Genomic DNA, 17,000 nt, shown 5'->3' on the forward strand with positions numbered 1-17,000 from the left:
AGTAACTGATTTATATAAATTATCTCATCAATCCTCCAAAAAACTTTATAAGAAAGTTATCACTAGACTGTCATTTTATAGCTAAGGAAACAGACTCAGAGAGAATAGGTAACTTGACCAAAATCCACTATTTAATATGTGGTAGATTTTAGACTGGAGAAGGCAATGGCACCCCACTCCAGTGCTCTTGCCTGGAGAATCCCATGGATGGAGGAGCCTGGTAGGCTGCAGTCCATGTGGTCGAGAAGAGCTGGACACGACTGAGCGACTATACTTTCCCTTTTCACTTTCATGCATTGGAGCAGGAAATGGCAACCCACTCCAGTGTTCTTGCCTGGAGAATCCCAGGGACAGGGGAGCCTGGTGGGCTTCCGTCTATGGGGTCGCACAGAGTCGGACATGACTGAAGCGACTTAGCAGCAGCAGCAGCAGATTTTAGACTCAATCAAGATCTATAGAACTAAAAAGCTCATGTTTTTATATATAATGGAATATTAATCTTAAAAAGGAACAAATGAGTCAGCTGAACTAAGGTGGATGAACCTAGAGCCCGTTAAGTGAGTGAAGAGTGCAGTCAGTCAGAAAAACAGAAACAAATATCCTATGTTAACTCAAATATGGAACCTAGAAAAACGGTACTGGTGAACCTATCTGCAGGGCAGACACAGAGAACGGACTTGTGGTGGACAGAGAGTGGGGAAGAGGTGGGGGAGAAACCGAGACAGTAACCCTGGCATATATACACTACACGAGCAAAACAGACAGCTAGTAGGAAGCTGCTGTGTAACACAGGGACTTCACTCTGGCGTCCTATGACAACCCAGAGGAATGGGGTGGGGATGGGGACGGAGGGAGGTTGAAGAGGGAGAGGATACATATCTATACTTATGGCCAATTCACATTGTATGACAGAGATCAATACAACATTTTAAGCAATTATCCTCCAATTTAAAAAAAAAAAGCCCATGTTTTAAGATATAGCAATTTCTTAAATATATCAGTCATCACAAGCCCCAACTTTTGCTGTTATTTGTTAATAGATTCAAAATGTTAAATAACAGAGGATACTTACTCTTAAGTTTCTAATGCCATCTTGATGTTTCAACTTTTCAAAAAAAGACTGAAAAAAATCAGATCTCTCCACATGTCTTGGGGCTACACAAAGTGCATCAATGTCAGCTCCTGCAAATCAAAGTATTATTAAAAACAGTATATTGAGTATGTGTTACATTTTTATAAACAAAAACATACAGAAGAAACTATGTAAGATGAGTATAGGGAAATGTTAACACTGATGAACTCTGAGTGATGAGATAATGGGAATTTCCCCCCCTGTATTTTCTAATTATAAACAATAAATAAGTTTGTCATTCAAAGTTCTTACCAGTAAAACACAGAAAAGGAATTACCTTTGGTGTGTACTCCAAGTCTATAGGAGCCAAAAGTAAAAATCTTTCCACCAACAGTAGCCACAACAGAAGGTGGAAGATTCTAAAATAAAATAAAAAATATAAAAGGCATTCAATCATTCAAATTATTTAGCATTAAAAGTGCTCTAATAAACACTGGTGAGGATGTGAAGAAAAAGTAATCCTTATAAACTATTTATGGGAATCTATCAATATATTGGAGCAATCACTGTAGAAAACAATTGGAAGGTTCCTTAAAAAAACTAAATTAGAGCTACCATATGATCCAGCAATTACTGGATCACACTCCTGGGAATATATGGGAAGAAAATAAAAACATTAATTCAAAAAGATATATACCCTCATGTTGGGTACATATCTAAATTGTAACATATATAAATTGGGAAAGGAGTATGTCAAGGCTATATATTGTCACCTGCTTATTTAGCTCCTGTGCAGAATATATCACAAGTGTGGGGCTGGATGAATCACAAGCTGGAATCAAGACTGCTGTGAGAAATATCAACAATCTCAGATATGCAGATGATACCACCCTAATGGCAGAAAGCGAAGCGGAACTAAGAGCCTCTTGATGAAAGTGAAAGAGGGGAGTGAAAATGCTGGCCTAAAACTCAACATTCAAAAAATGAAGATCATGGCATCTGGTCCCATCACTTCATGGCAAGTTGATGGGGAAACAATGGAAACAGTGATAGACCGTATTTTCTTGGGCTCCAGAATCACTGCAAATGGTGACTGCAGCCATGAAATCAAAAGATGCTTGCTCCTTGGAAGAAAAGCTACGACCAACCTAGACAGCATATTAAAAAGTAGAGCTGTCACTTTGCTGACAAAGGTCTGTACAGTCAAGGCTGTGGTTTTTCCAGTGGTCATGTATGGATGTGAGAGTGAGACTATAAAGAATGCTGAGCGCCACAGAATTGATGCTTTTGAACTGTGGTGATGGAGAAGACTCTTGAGACTCCCTTGGACAGCAAGGAGATCCAATCTGTCCATAGTAAAGGAAATCAGTCCTGAATATTCATTGGAAAGACTGATGCTGAAACTCCAATACTTCAGCCACCTAATGCGAAGAACTGACTCATCTGAAAAGACACTGATGCTGGGAAAGACTGAAGGCGGGAGGAGAAGGGGACAGCAGAGGATGAGATGGTTGGATGGCATAACTGACTTGATGGACATGAGTTTGAGCAAGCTGTGGGAGCTGGTGATGAACAGGGAAGCCTGGTGTGCTACAGCCCATAGGGTTGCAGAGTCAAACAAGACTGACTACCCTCATGATCAGAGCAGCATTATTTACAGTAGCCAAGACATGGAAGCAACCTAAATGTCCATCAACAGAAGAATGGATAAAGATGTAATGTGTGTATAATGGAATACTACTCAGCCATAAAAAAATAAAATTTTGCCATTTGCAACAACATGGATGGATTTCAAGGGTACTATGCTTATGTAAGTCAGACAGAGAAAGACAAATATTGTATGTTATTCCTTACATGTGAATGTAAAAAACAAGTGAATATAACAGCAAGAAACAGACTTGTAGATACAGAGAACTAAGAGTGGTTACCAGTGGGGAGAGGGGCACAACAGGGGTAGAGGACTAAGAGGTACAAACTACTATGTATAAAATAAAGTACAGGGACATACTGTACAGCACAGGGAACACAGCCATATTGCAAAACAATTTTAAGTGGAGTATACCTTTAAAAATTGCAAACCACTATGTTCTACACCTAACATTGATATATTGTAAATAAACTATACCTCAATTAAAAAAAAAAAACAACTGCCTAAATGCTACTGATACAAACTACATCTGTCAAATTTAGTGAGCTGAGATTTATAGTTTTTTGATTGTAGCTTGAAGTAGTGAAGGTATGCTCAGAGGACAGACAAAACAGATTTGTCTCTAGTATACATGCATACATGGGCTTCTTTGGTGGCACAGTGGTAAAGAATCTGCCTGCCAATGCAGGAGACACAAGATCCCTGGGTCAAGAAGATCCCCTGGAGGAGGAAGTGGTAACCCATCACAGTATTCTTGCTGGGTAAATCCCATGTACAGAAGAGTCTGACATGCTACAGTCCATGGAGTCACAGAGTCAGACACAACTGAGGGGACACACACAGATGCATATATCACACACACACAGATGTATATATCCCTATCTTAAGAAAAATGTTTTCTATCATTTCTATCAGTCTTTATTTCTAAATCCCATTTTGTAAAAAATTCATTGGCTGATATTTTTAACTCTATCACATAACTCTTTTGCTCAAAACTTGCCAATGCATTATTTTCTGGATACTGATCCCTGGATCCTAAGGACTTCGATGGTATGCTCTTAAGGATCTTTCATTTTTTTCCCAATATTTCATATTTATTACTGAGTCTCAGACTGATAGTGAGGAAATAAGAAACATCAGGAGCCAAGCATTACAGTAGTGATGTTCTCACTGTGATTTGGCTGCTTAAAAAAGTGGTCTTAACATGTGTGCCACATGTTAAGACCACTTCTTACAGACCCAGCTTGCTTCTTACAGACCCAGCTTGGTTCTTCTCCAATGTCTTCTCTTGGAGTTGTACCTGATTTTATTGCCAGTTTTCATTCGAATCCACTGAGGAATGGGACAATTCTGCTTTTGTTTCTTGGCCAGGAATTGCTTGATCCTGAAAGTCTTGTGAGAAGACATGGTGAGGAGAGAACTCAACCGCACATAGGATGGCGGAGAAAAGTAGGATCTTTCTTGCCTTGTTTCTTGATCTTCCCTTCTGAAGCTCCAACTGCCAACATGTTACATAACGTAGTCTCCTTCCCATTGCATTTGCCATTTTCCTTGCCTCAAATGGGCCAACCGTTTGGTGGCTCAGCTGGTAAAGAATTTGCCTGTAATGCAGGAGACCCGGGTTTGATCCCTGGGTTGGGAAGATCCCCTGGAGAAGGGAATGTCAACCCACTCCAGTATTCTTGCCTGGAAAATCCTATGGACAGAGGAACCTGGCGGGCTACATACAGTCCACTGGGTTGCAAAGAGTCAGACATGATTGAGTGACTAACACTTTCACTTTTGCCTCAAATGATTGCTCTCCTTTCTGCTATCTCAATTTCACCTATTTTTCAAAGTTCACTTCAAGTCCCACGTTCCTCATGAAGCATTCTTTGATTATCCACCTCTTTATAAGAAGCTCTTTTCCCATGTGCTCTTTCATGCTACATTTACTTTTCTTCTTCCCTGTATGTTAGTTCCATCACTTCAACTATATTTACATTCCTTGAAGGTGAGAACTATATCTACTATTTCTAGGCATTTCCCCAAAATGCCTAGTCCAAGTTCCAAAGAGTAGTTAGTATACGCTAATTAGTTTGATTAAAAATATCTGTATAACAGGATATTATGTTTGTTACTTTCTCTGTTTAACAGGTATGTTTCAAGAGTACCACAAATTTTATAGCTAGAAAGGAGTTAATAAAATTATTAATGACTAACATGAAACAAAAGGTTAGAGAAGCCCTGTTGAGTTTACCTTCCCACTTTGAAAAGCATGATTCTTTCATGATTTATGAGAAAGTGATAAACAGAGCAAAACATTTTCACCACAAACCGCAGTATTTAACTAAAATGATTTGGAGTTCTAGATTGTTTAAATATTGCAACTATGCACAGAATATTAAAATGATATTTGATCTAACTCAAATCCTTTGGATATTTCCCATATAATAGGTATAAATGACAGAGAATTATGATATTGAAAATGACTAATCACTGTGTCTATGCAAAGGAAGATGGTAAAACCAATTAAATTAAAAAAAAAAACTTTTATTTGCTTAAAAAAAAAAGATCAAATAGTGGTAATGCCTCAAATTTTTAACAATGGTTTTATGCCTAGGAATTAAATGGAAACCAGCTAGTGAAATTTGTAAATTAAAGTACTGATGTAAATAAAATGAGGGGAAAGCAATTTTTAAAAATTTTAAAAAACCTTTGACCTTGAAAAAGATTCTACTAATTTTTCTTTTAGGTGCAAAAAATCCACCCAGTAAGAAAATTAGTTAGGTGCATATCTGAATAAAGTATCTAGCCCTTTTTTGTGAATAGTTAACACCTGACTTCCCTTGATGTATCCTGGAATATGTATGAGAGCAAAGACCTCAGTATGACCATATTACATGACATAAAGACAACACAAGAAGTCAAAAAGCTTGTTACTTTGATTTTAAATCAGTTCTAGCTGATTGTGTATCTGGTTTGCATACCCACAGCAATTATGGGCTGATTATAGACAGAGACAACAGGTTCCCCAACATTCATTCAATGCCTGAGCTCTGTCCTAAGGTTGTGCAAGTGAATAAGACAAGATTATTAAAGAGTTGATCAGCTAGTAGCAGAGAAACAAGCATGATTTTTTTTTTTTGATTACTCATGACTAGCATTTCACCTGCTCAGAATTCAACCTAACAGAAAACTTCAACTATTGATAACCTTGCTGTGAGCTCAAACATGAGCCAGATAGTCATTTGGCAGAAAAAGTCAATAGTGTAAAGACCATTTATATAAACTCAATGACTGTAGACTTAGCACAGTCCCTCATAACCTTATTCAGAGCCCACTGCTTGAAAGAACCAATTTTATACACATATCAAAGGTTACAAAAGGAAATAAAAGTTGTAAAAGAATTCTAACAGGTGTGTAATTTCTAAACTGATGAAAATTAATGGGCAGAAAGGGATTTTACAGAGACACTACTGCTGTGAGCCATTAACTTTCAGGTGATAGTTGTTAAGAGATGGGAAAACTATTAAAAAAAACACACACACAACTAAAACTAAAAATTTAAAATACAACAGTTTGAGCCACTTAGTAAAGGAACAAACAGTATTATCCAGTTGAACATGCCCTATCTCATTTTACTACAGCCAATGAAGATTCCCACACAAATGAATTCAAAAGATTCTAAGAAAGCAAAGAGATATTAATTGATTTTAGAAGGAAAAAAGTTAAGCTACTAGAGGGGAAAAAAGCAATATAATTATAAATTAGGGTTTGCAAACTCCAATGTCTCACAGGCCAGGCAGATAGGCAAATGAGGAAAGTATACGTAAGAAACACAGAGACTAATAACTGACAGTTGCTATGTCTGAGAGAGCAGGGAGTAATGGGGACCATGAGGCACCAGAGGGGAGTAGCCCAATTCCATTCAAGCCTCTTCTGGCCTTGCCCAAAGAAAGGCCCAGTGCTGCCACACCTGTTATTTCACCAGATTTCTGAAATCTGGCTTTTAAAATTTCAGTATTTAAAGTTTGGTTTACTACATGTGAGTCAAGGAAGACATTTATGTGGAAATGTAGTCAGACACTGGCTACCTCTGGGGTAAATCCTCATTTATTTAGGACTCAACTGTCTAGAGGGCTTCCCCAATGGCTCAGCCGGTAAAAAATCCACGTGCAATGCAGGAGACCTGGGTTCGATCTCTGGGTTGGGAAAATCCCCTGGAGAAGGTAACGGCTACCCACTCCAGTATTCTGGCCTGGAGAGTTCCATGGACTATATAGTACACGGGGTGAAAAAAGCTGGACATGACTGAGTGACTTTCTCTTCACTTCAACTGTCTAGAACAATTCATCTCCAAGTATACTAAAAACATTTAATCTATTTTTGATTATTCTCAACTCTGCATTTTGTTACCAGGACACAATGAAACTGAATTCAATTCAGAGTCTTACCTTACTCTCACTGACCTCAGAAATCCATTCTTTTACTAGATTGTTCAGTTTACCAAGAACAACCAGCCTATAACAAAAAATAAAATGCTTTAGATGAAAACAAACAAAAAACCCCCACCAAAAACAAACAGTATTTTTAAAAGTAATTAAACTTATAGGCAGTACCTTTATGTTGGTGCTAGAGTAAAAGCATATTATACACGTGCTAATGCTATCACATCTGTTGACACAAGGCACATCTCTTTGGCATTCTTAGGTTCCTAAGAGTTCCAAAGAGACGATAAATGTGATGATAGTATTTTGGTTTTTGAGCTATTTTTTCAAAATTCAAAAAGCCTAGTTAAAAAAAAAATCAAAATTACCTTCAATAAGGCTGCAGAGGCCAACTGAACTGTCAACTTTCTTGGCCTTACTATGGAATACAATCAATTCAGTGTGGTAACAGTAGAAGTCAGCACTCTCATTGACAGTTACAAGTTTGTGGATAATAAAAACAGGCAAATTATTTATTGGCTAATTTTTTATAAAATTTAACTTAATAAAAGCAATTTGATATTAAAACAAACTTGCAACCAACGTAACATCCAAATCCAAATTAAAAAAAAAAGTTTAGGCATCTCAAAGATAACACATGAGAAACCGAATTCCCGATCTGTCCAAACTTGCTTCTCCCTCAGCCTTTCTCAAGTAATGGAACCCCATCCTTCCAGATGCTGAGACCAAAAATCTTGGCATCATCCTTGATGCCCCCCACCAACCCCCATTCGTTATTAAACAAGACATCCAGAATTCTACTATCTCTTATCACCTCCACTGCCATCCCCCTAGTTCCGGTCACCATTTCTTCCTTGGGTTATTAGAACAGTCTCCTAACTAGTTTCCCTGTTTCTGACTTTGACCCCTCTGCAGACTACTTTCAGTAAAGCAGCCAGAGTGACTGTGTTAAACATGAATCAATCATGTCAATCTGCTGCTCAAAACCCTAACAGCTTTCCATCTCAGAGTAAAAGCTGAAACCTTTATAATGGTTTTCAGGTCCTAAATGACCTTTCCCTCCAAGCTCCTTCCCATCTCATTTTCTTTAAGCCCACATTCCCCTTCTTATTCACTCTGTGTCATATACCTAGGTTATCTTGCTATCTTTTTAAAATATACCAGGCACAGTCCTGACGCAAGCCTCTGCCTAGACTGCTCTTCCATCAAATCCACATAGCTCTTTCCTCACTTTCAAAATTTCCCTCAAATGTCAATGAAGACTTCCTTGACAACCTCCACTCCCAGCTTCATTTTTCTCAGCCGGCAACTGTCATATGTAACACTGTGTTTATTTTACTTACTTGGCTAATTGTTAAGTTTCCTCCTCTAAGCTCTAGGAATGCCAAGTTTTCTCTTCATTTTGTCATTTTTATATCCCTACACAGGGACATCACTGGTACATGAATATATGTTTATAGAAGTAATGATTAAAGAATGTACTGTAAAATACTTTGCATTTTTAAATGACATACCTATGGTTCAATTCTTCCTCATCTTCAAACACTCCAAATGGTTTCATGGCATCAATTAATTTCTGTGTGTAAATATGATCAATTTCTTTAGGACATGCCAAGCTAATTGGAGAGGTGATTCCATAATGCTTTTGTTGACGCTGGCTGTCCAGCACAGTGTTTCTGTTCAAGAAAAATGAAAGAGCAGAAAAAATTTAACGTTTCATTTACTGATACATTAAATCTCTCAATCCACTCATTAATTTAGCTACTTTAAAAGTTTACTCAGTACTATTGGTTGCCCCCCACCCCTTTTTTAAGGAAAAAAAGGATATTTTGTGCTTATGGAGATTCATTCTACTTCAAGCTTTCATGGTTAGGATGCGTTTTCAAGTCAAAAGCAGCCTGTGTTGGCATCAGGACAACTGTGCCAACACCACTCAGCTCAAATGCAAAGAGCCTGAATGGGAGCTGGGCCAGGGCCACCTTGACTACACCCTGCAGACTTAAGTCAAGTACCACCTTTGAAAAGCAGTCAGCCACTTGAAAGAAAGCTCTACGTAAAAAACAATGCCCCCAACCTCATTAAAAAACAAATTATTTCATTAGAAGGTCCTTATGAAATACTCTAGCTTCTAAAAAGAAATCACTAGATGTGTCCCAGAGAAACTTATTAACATCAGTTGTTTCCATCAGAGTTTATAGTCCTAACATTCTGTGACTCTAGTTGAATTGTTCTCTTCACTAAGTGAAGTCTATGATACCAACTATGATCTTGAGTCCCACTTTCTTATCTCTGTGCTGAAAATGCTGGCTATCAAGGTCCCTACTAGCATTAAAATTCCAAATCCACGGTTCTGAACCTCTCTCATCTAGACAGGAAAACAAAAGCAAGTGACACAATCCCTGGAGAAGTAAACACTCTGGAAAAATTCTAGGATAAGTGCACAAAGAGACATGTACAAAAACGTTCACTACCACATTGTGACATTAAAAAAAAAAGAAAACTTAGAAAAAACCTAAAACACTCACTAACAGGAAATGGACTAAATCAGAATGTATCTCTACAAAAGAAAACAATACAGTATTAGTGTGAATTAATTAGAGCTGAAAAATACTATCATGGACAAATCTCTTTAAAAGACATGTTGTGCTAAAGAAGTTGTTGAATAACAAGTGTGGTACTAGTCATATAAAGTTTAAAAACAAGTAAAACAATGCAGATTATGGACATATACATATGCAGTAATAGCATTAAAAAAAAATATGCCGCATAAGCATCAAATTCAGAACTGTGGGGAACTCCAGGCAGGGAGGTGAATGGGCCTACAGGAGGAGATAACAGAATTCCTTCATATGTATTCAGTATGTTCGGTTTCTTTTAGCTAAAGATATGTGTACACACACACACACGGAACGTTATGCTTTGGGAGATGCGTGATGGCTACGTAAATGATGCTGTTATGTTATTTTCGGCATTTTTCTGTATGTTTAAATTATTTCCTAATAAACCAAAATGTAAGAAGTTAAAACAAAATCTTGCCAAGCACCGACACTGTTTCTGACTTATCAAAGTATGACCAGGAGGTATAGACTGGCAGATGTACTGTGGATAGGTGGGGAGATGAGGGAAGGGTGAAAAAACCAAAGCTTGACTAAAAAGAGAAACCCATGGGCTGGGATAGAGGTGAATGCACTCCAGAAGACCTGGAGACAGCCGGTCAGGAAGGGAGGCGGGGGAGGTAGGGGGATGGTATTTGCGCCAATGCAGACAGGAGCTGAGACCGGCTCAGACAGCGCTGGGGGCAGGAGAGTGACCGACAATTTTTCCCCACAGACACACGGGCCTTTCTCCCGCCGCAACCTAGTCTAGGGGCGTCCTCGGAGACAGGGCAGCCAGGGAACAGATGGGGACTTCTAGAGTCCCCGAGTCTGGCCAGGTGAGCCGCCGGGTGTAGGGGAGGTGCCCTTGCCGACCGGTCGGGAGGGAGAAAGGAGACCACACGAGAGCTCTGGGCAGGACCCGAGGGGCAGGGAACGGAAACGGGGTCCGTGCAGGCCACCGCAGCCCACCCAGTTCTGCCTCACCCCCAACCGCCGCCCCCCACCACTTACGCAGACATCTCTTTCATCGCTTCCTGCGTCTCCCTCACCGGCGAGTTGTCTTTCGCTCTGGAGTCCTGTTCTTGCTCTTCCCTTCTCCTCCTGTCCAGTTTCCTCCGCTTGCTTGTAACTCGCTTGCACGCTCACTCTCTCACTTACTACAGCCGAGGCATCCAACCGAGTAGTGAAAACACCACAAAACCGGCTCTATTTATGACAATACAGCGCGGCCGACGCCAATATGGCGCCGCTTCCCAGCCTGCCCCTCGGCCGCTGCGGCCCCGCCCATGGGGGGCCTGGGCCCGCCCTCGACCCCGCCCCCTCCTGCTTTAGGTCCGGGTAAGAGGCAATGGCATCCCACTCCAGTACTCTAGCCTAGAGAATCCCGTGGACGGAGGAACCTGGTAGGCTGCAGTCCATGGGGTCGCTAAGAGTCGGACACGACTGAGCGACTTCACTTTCACTTTTCATTTTCATGCATTGGAGAAGGAAATGGCAACCCACTCCAGTATTCTTGCCTGGAGAATCCCAGGGACGGAGGAGCCTGTTGGGCTGCCGTCTATGGGGTCGCACAGAGTCGGACACGACTGAGGCGACTTAGCAGCTGCAGCAGGCTCAGTGGCCCCGCCCACAGAGGCACAGGCTTGGGCTGCAAACGCCGGTCTGGAATAGTGCTTGGTTCCCTTCATTGTCCGTGGGACTGTCTATCCAGGCTAACTGCTATCCAGGCTAACTGCTTGGAAGGTAACTTGGAACGTATTCCTTATCTTGTGAAAGTCTATGTCATATATTTTTAAAAAACTACACAACCTTGCCTAGCAAATATTATTTTAACTCTTCCATTATACCGCACCTTTATTTTAATCACTTATATGTAATCAATCTATTCCTTGAGGCGATTATGCTGTGAGAAGGTCACACCTAGGAACGTGTGCCTTTATAATTACCTGGGAGTGAAGCGAGTTTGTAAATTGGAGACTAACTGTTCACCTCGAAGTACCTCCCCCTGATTTATGACCTTCTAGCAATCAGGTAGGGCTTCCCTAGTGGCTCAGATGGTAAAGAATCCTTCTGCAACGAGGGAGACCTGGGTTCAATCTTTGGGTTGGGAAGATTCTGTAGAGGAGGGCATGGCAACCTGCTCCAGTATTCTTGCCTGGAGAATCCCATGAACAGAGGAGCCTGGTGGGCTACAGTCCATGGGGTCACAAAGAGGTACGACTGAGCGACTAAACACAGCACAGCACAGCAGTCAGGTATGGGAAATTGGTAGGCTGGTAGCCTGCAATATAGGGATAAATACACGGCTGAATCAAAATCACATGTGTTCAAACAGTGGAGATCATGTTTCATGCAAATGAGGATGAAAATGGGAAAATGATGACAAATTTTAAAAAGTTAATTTAAAACAGTAAATTGGTTACAAGGAAAAGAATGTTAAGAAGCTGCTTTTTCTTGGAATGTAACAATACATAGAGAAGATAGACTCATTTATTAAAAAACATTTATTGAAAACCTAATCCGTGCCACCGCAAGTTAGATAGGTCATGGTGGAGAGTTCTGACAAAATGTGGTCCACTGGAGAAGGGAATGGCAAACCACTTCAGTATTCTTGCCTTGAACAGTATGAAAAGGCAAAAAGATAGGACACTGAAAGATGAACTCCCCAGGTTGGTAGGTGCCTAATATGCTACTGGAGATCAGTGGAGAAATCACTCCAGAAAGAATGAAGAGACAGAGCCAAAACAAAAAACACCAGTTGTGGATGTGACTGGTGATAGAAGTAAAGTCGGATGCTGTAAAGAACAATATTACATAGAAAGCTAGAACGTTAGGGCCATGAATCAAGCCAAATTGGAAGTGATCAGACAGGGGATGGCAAGAGTGAACATCAAGATTGTAGGAATCAGTGAACTAAAATGGACTGGAATGGGTGAATTTAACTCACATGACCATTATCTCTACTACTGTGGGCAAGAATCCCTCAGAAGAAATGAGTAGCCCTCATAGTCAACAAAAGAGTCCAAAATGCACTACTTGGATGCAATCTCAAAAATGACAGAATGATCTCAGTCAAACCATTCAATATCAGAGTAATCCAAGTCTGTCGTCCAACCAGTAATGCTGGAGAAGCTGAAGTTGAATGGTTCTATGAAGACCCATAAGACCTTCTAGAACTAACACCCCCCAAAGATGTCCTTTTCATTATAAGGGACTGGAATGCAAAAGTAGGAGTCAAGAAATACCTGGAGTAACAGGCACATTTGGCCTTGGAGTACAAAATGAAGCAGGGCAAAGGCTAATAGAGTTTCACCAAGAGAATGCACTGGTCATAGCAAACATCCTCTTCCAACAACACAAGAGAAGACACTACACATGGACATCACCAGATGGTCAACAGTGAAATCAGATTGATTATATTTTTTGCACCCAAAGATGGAGAAGCTCTATACAATCAGCAAAAACAAGTCCAGGAGCTGACTGTGGCTCAGATCATGAACTCCTTATTGCCAAATTCAGACTGAAATTGAGGAAAGTAGGGAAGACCACTAGACCATTCAGGTATGACCTAAATCAAATCCGTTACAATTATACAGTGAAAGTGACAAATAGATTCAAAGGATCTGATAGACAGAGTGCCTGAAGAACTATGGACGGAGGTTTGTGACATTGTACACGAGGCAGTGATCAAGACCATCCCCAAGAGAAAGAAATGCAAAAGGCAAAATGGTTGTCTGAGGAGGCCTTACAAATAGCTGTGAAAAGAAGAGAAGTGAAAGGCAAAGGAGAAAAGGAAAGATATACCCATTTGAATGCAGAGTTCCAAAGAGTAGCAAGGAGAGAGAAGAAAGCCTTCCTCCATGATCAATGCAAAGAAATAAAGGAAAACAATAGAATGGGAAAGACTAGAGATCTCTTCAAGAAAATTAGAGATACCAAGGGAACATTTCATGCAAAAATGGGCACAAAAAAAGACAGAAATGGTATGGCCCTAACAGAAGCAGAAGATATTAAGAAGAGGTGGCAAGAATACACAGAAGAACTATACAAAAAAGATTTTCATGACCCAGATAACCATGATGGTGTGATCACTTACCTAAAGCCAGACATCCTGGAATGCAGAGTCAAGTGGGCCTTAGGAAGCATCACTGTGAACAAAGCCAGTGGAGGTGATGGAATTCCAGTTGAGCTATTTCAAATTCTAAAAGATGATGCTGTGAAAGTGCTTCACTCAATATGCCAGCAAATTTGGAAAACTCAGCAGTGGCCACAGGACTAGAGGAGGTCAGTTTTCATTCCAATCCCAAAGAAAGGCAATGCCAAAGAATGTTCAAACTACCGCACAATTGCACTCATCTCACATGTTAGTAAAGTAATGCTCAAAATTCTCCAAACCAGGCTTCAACAGTATGTGAACCTCCAGATGTTCAAGCTGGATTTAGTAAAGGCAGAGGAACCAGAGATCAAATTGCCAACATTTGCTGGATCATTGAAAATGCAAGAGAGTTCGAGAAAAACATCTACATCTGGTTTATTGACTATGCCAAAGCCTTTGACTGTGTGGATCACCACAAACTGTTGAAAATTCTTCAAGAGATGGGAATAGCAGACCACCTGACCTGCCTCCTGGGAAATCTGTATGCAGGTCAGGAAGCAACAGAACTGGACATGGAACAACAGACTGGTTCCAAAGAGGTAAAGGAGTATGTCAAGGCTGTATATTGTCACCCTTCTTATTTAACTTATATGCAGAGTACATCATGAGAAATGCTGGACTGACAGAGTGGTCGTCGTCCCTTTTTCTTTGAGACTGGGTTCTCAAATGTCTGAGAAGGTAAATAGGTAGATAGTTAGACATGAGCAGGGTATCAACAGGGGCCAAAGAGTTGGCCCTAAAAATAAAGAGAGGACAGAATGTGGTCACCCAAGGACAAAAGAGCAGATGAAACCAAGGAGGGTCTTGGAATGCAGGAACAGATAAACCAGACTCTCACTGTCCTTCTCTTCCCCATGTTCTAACTAGTAACGGATTTCAGGTCTTCCTGAGCAGTAGAACCTGTCTCCCCTCCTACCTCATAGGGAGAAGGTGCTTTACTCTTCCCTCCACCTGGTATACATGCCTCATCCAATTAGCAAATGACCCACAAGACCCCTATCCCACTCCTTGTACCCTGAATATAAAAGTGAACTAAGGACCCCTATTCGAGGTTGGTTCTCCCTTGAGCTGGCCCAATGTTCTAACAGCATCTCCCACTCTAATAAACTTTATTTCCCTCTTTAAAAAAAAAGGAAATGCTGGACTGGATGAAGCACAGCTAGAATCAAGGTTGCCAGGGGAAATATCAATAACCTCAGATATGCAGATGACACCACCCTTATGGAAGAAAGTGAAGAAGAACTAAAGAGCCTCTTGATGAAAATGAAAGAGAGTGAAAATACTGGCTTAAAGCTCAACATTCAGAAAACTAAGATCATGGCATCTAGTCTCATCACTTCATGGCAAATAGATGGGGAAACAATGGAAACAGTGACAGACTTTATTTTTTGGGGCTCCAAAATCACTGCAGATGGTGACTGCAGCCATGAGATTAAAACATGCTTACTCCTTGGAAGAAAAGTTATGGCCAGCCCAGACAGTATATTAAAAAACAGAGACATTACTTTGCCAACAAAGGTCCATCTAGTTAAAGCTATTGTTTTTCCAGTAGTGATGTATGGATGTGAGAGTTGGTCTATAAAGAAAGCTGAGCACTGAAGAATCGATGTTTTTGAACTGTGGTATTGGAGAAGACTCTTGAGAGTCCCTTGGACAGTGAGGAGATCCAACCTGTCCATCGTGAAGGAAATCAGTCCTGAATATTCACTGGAAGGTCTGATGCTGAAACTCCAATACTTCAGCCAACTAATGCAAAGAACTGACACATTTGAAAAGACCCTAATGCTGGGAAAGATTGAAGGTGGGAGGAGAAGGGGACAACAGAGGATGAGATGGTTGGATGGCATCACCAACTCAATGGACATGAGTTTGAGCATGCTCCGGGAGTTGGTGATGAACAGGGAAGCCTGGCATACTGCAGTCCATGGGGTCGCAAAGAGTTGGACATAGCTGATGAACTGAACTGAACTGACTCTGTGCCAAACTCTGGGTCAGACTCCAGTGATTTAATCATGCATAAAACCAGATGTATTCTTTAATTTTATGAATTTCAAAGTTTATGAGGAAACAATAAAAAAGAAGTGATATTCTCGTGTTATAGAACTAAAGAGTCTACTATGTGTCAGGCACAGGAACTATTTCATTCCTCTCTGGAGAGTTCACAGTCTCCTGAAGGAGAACGCACTTACACAAGATCAAATGTGGTATGGTCTGTGATAAGATGGGGTCAGGGGATTTAGGGAGGCCTACAGCAGGCTGCCTAAACTTCAGGGCAGGAATGCTCAAACGTAACTTCTTGGAATAGAGTATGCCCTTAATTAAATGAGCAAGATTTGGAAGTAGGCATTGGGTGCAGGTGGGAGAGAGAAGGCAAAACCTATCCAAAGCAGCATACAGTAATAGCGAGCATTGGTTTCAGTGTGAGGGAAAACCAAATTTGAATTCTAGTTTTGCTACTTACTAGTTTTGTGACCAGAGAGAAATTTACCTTAAAAAGTCCTTTCCTCATCTGTAAAATGAAGTTAATAGAATTGTAAGAGAATGAAATGAGAAGAGCATGTATAGCCAGTATGAATCTCTATCCAAAAGTTCAGATATGCAAGAAATGTCACTTTAGTTTCTAAGACAGAATTTTTGACCCTGAGCTCCTCATTCCTCTGAGCTGGCAGGTAAAGTCAGTCTTGGGCATCCTGAGTCTCTCTCTTCCCACTTCTTGAGACTTAAGGATTCAGGGAGTTATGGCAGACTGTGTACATCTGGCCCTGGGCTGTGGTAAATACACCTTCCTGTCCTTTGGCACCTGCACCTCAAGGGTTTCTCCTACCTCCAGTTCTCATCTCAAGCTCATTGGGCGGGCTGGTGGTCTCATCCCAGAAGCACCACGGAGCTCATTCTTCCTACCTCTTCCTACATCTTCCCAACAGTTTAGGGAATCTTGGCAGGCTGGGATATAGAAAATCTCCTTTCCTCAAGTTTTCAAACCAAGATATTTGTTGCTGGCTGCATAGAATTCTCTTCAAGGTTCAGCTTTGTTTCAAATAAAAAAGCCAGAAAAGAATTGCAGGCAGATTCTGTCATCTTCACAGGGCAGAGTCCT

The 17,000-nt window shown here is 40.7% G+C and overlaps 2 protein-coding genes across 7 annotated transcripts in view; both read right to left on the minus strand.

Moving 5' to 3' along the window:
* PAPOLG (poly(A) polymerase gamma) overlaps positions 1–11,018 on the minus strand; it is a 31,574-nt gene extending 20,556 nt beyond the window's left edge. For 4 of the 6 annotated variants that reach the window (XM_069583245.1, XM_069583247.1, XM_069583242.1 and 1 more), the window contains exons 1-5: positions 10,759–11,018; positions 8,665–8,826; positions 7,157–7,223; positions 1,410–1,491; positions 1,073–1,182 (exon numbers count right to left, since the gene is read on the minus strand). In XM_069583245.1, coding sequence (XP_069439346.1) covers positions 1,073–1,182; positions 1,410–1,491; positions 7,157–7,223; positions 8,665–8,826; positions 10,759–10,775 — 438 coding nt within the window. In that variant the 5' untranslated portion in view covers positions 10,776–11,018. The remainder of the gene's footprint in view (positions 1–1,072; positions 1,183–1,409; positions 1,492–7,156; positions 7,224–8,664; positions 8,827–10,758) is intronic. The other 2 variants (XM_069583246.1, XM_069583243.1) reach the window with 1 other exon arrangement.
* LOC138436919 (large ribosomal subunit protein eL39-like) lies at positions 3,799–11,018 on the minus strand. Its single transcript, XM_069583249.2, has 4 exons — positions 10,759–11,018; positions 8,665–8,826; positions 7,157–7,223; positions 3,799–4,321 (listed from the first exon to the last, which is right to left on the minus strand). Exon 4 carries the CDS (start codon positions 4,125–4,127, stop codon positions 3,972–3,974), a length of 156 nt encoding a protein of 51 aa, XP_069439350.1. The 5' UTR covers positions 4,128–4,321; positions 7,157–7,223; positions 8,665–8,826; positions 10,759–11,018; the 3' UTR covers positions 3,799–3,971.
* Positions 11,019–17,000: the final 5,982 nt, after the last annotated feature.

This window comes from Ovis canadensis, chromosome 3 (genome assembly GCF_042477335.2).
Source record: "Ovis canadensis isolate MfBH-ARS-UI-01 breed Bighorn chromosome 3, ARS-UI_OviCan_v2, whole genome shotgun sequence".
In the NCBI taxonomy this organism is placed as follows: Eukaryota; Metazoa; Chordata; class Mammalia; order Artiodactyla; family Bovidae; genus Ovis; species Ovis canadensis.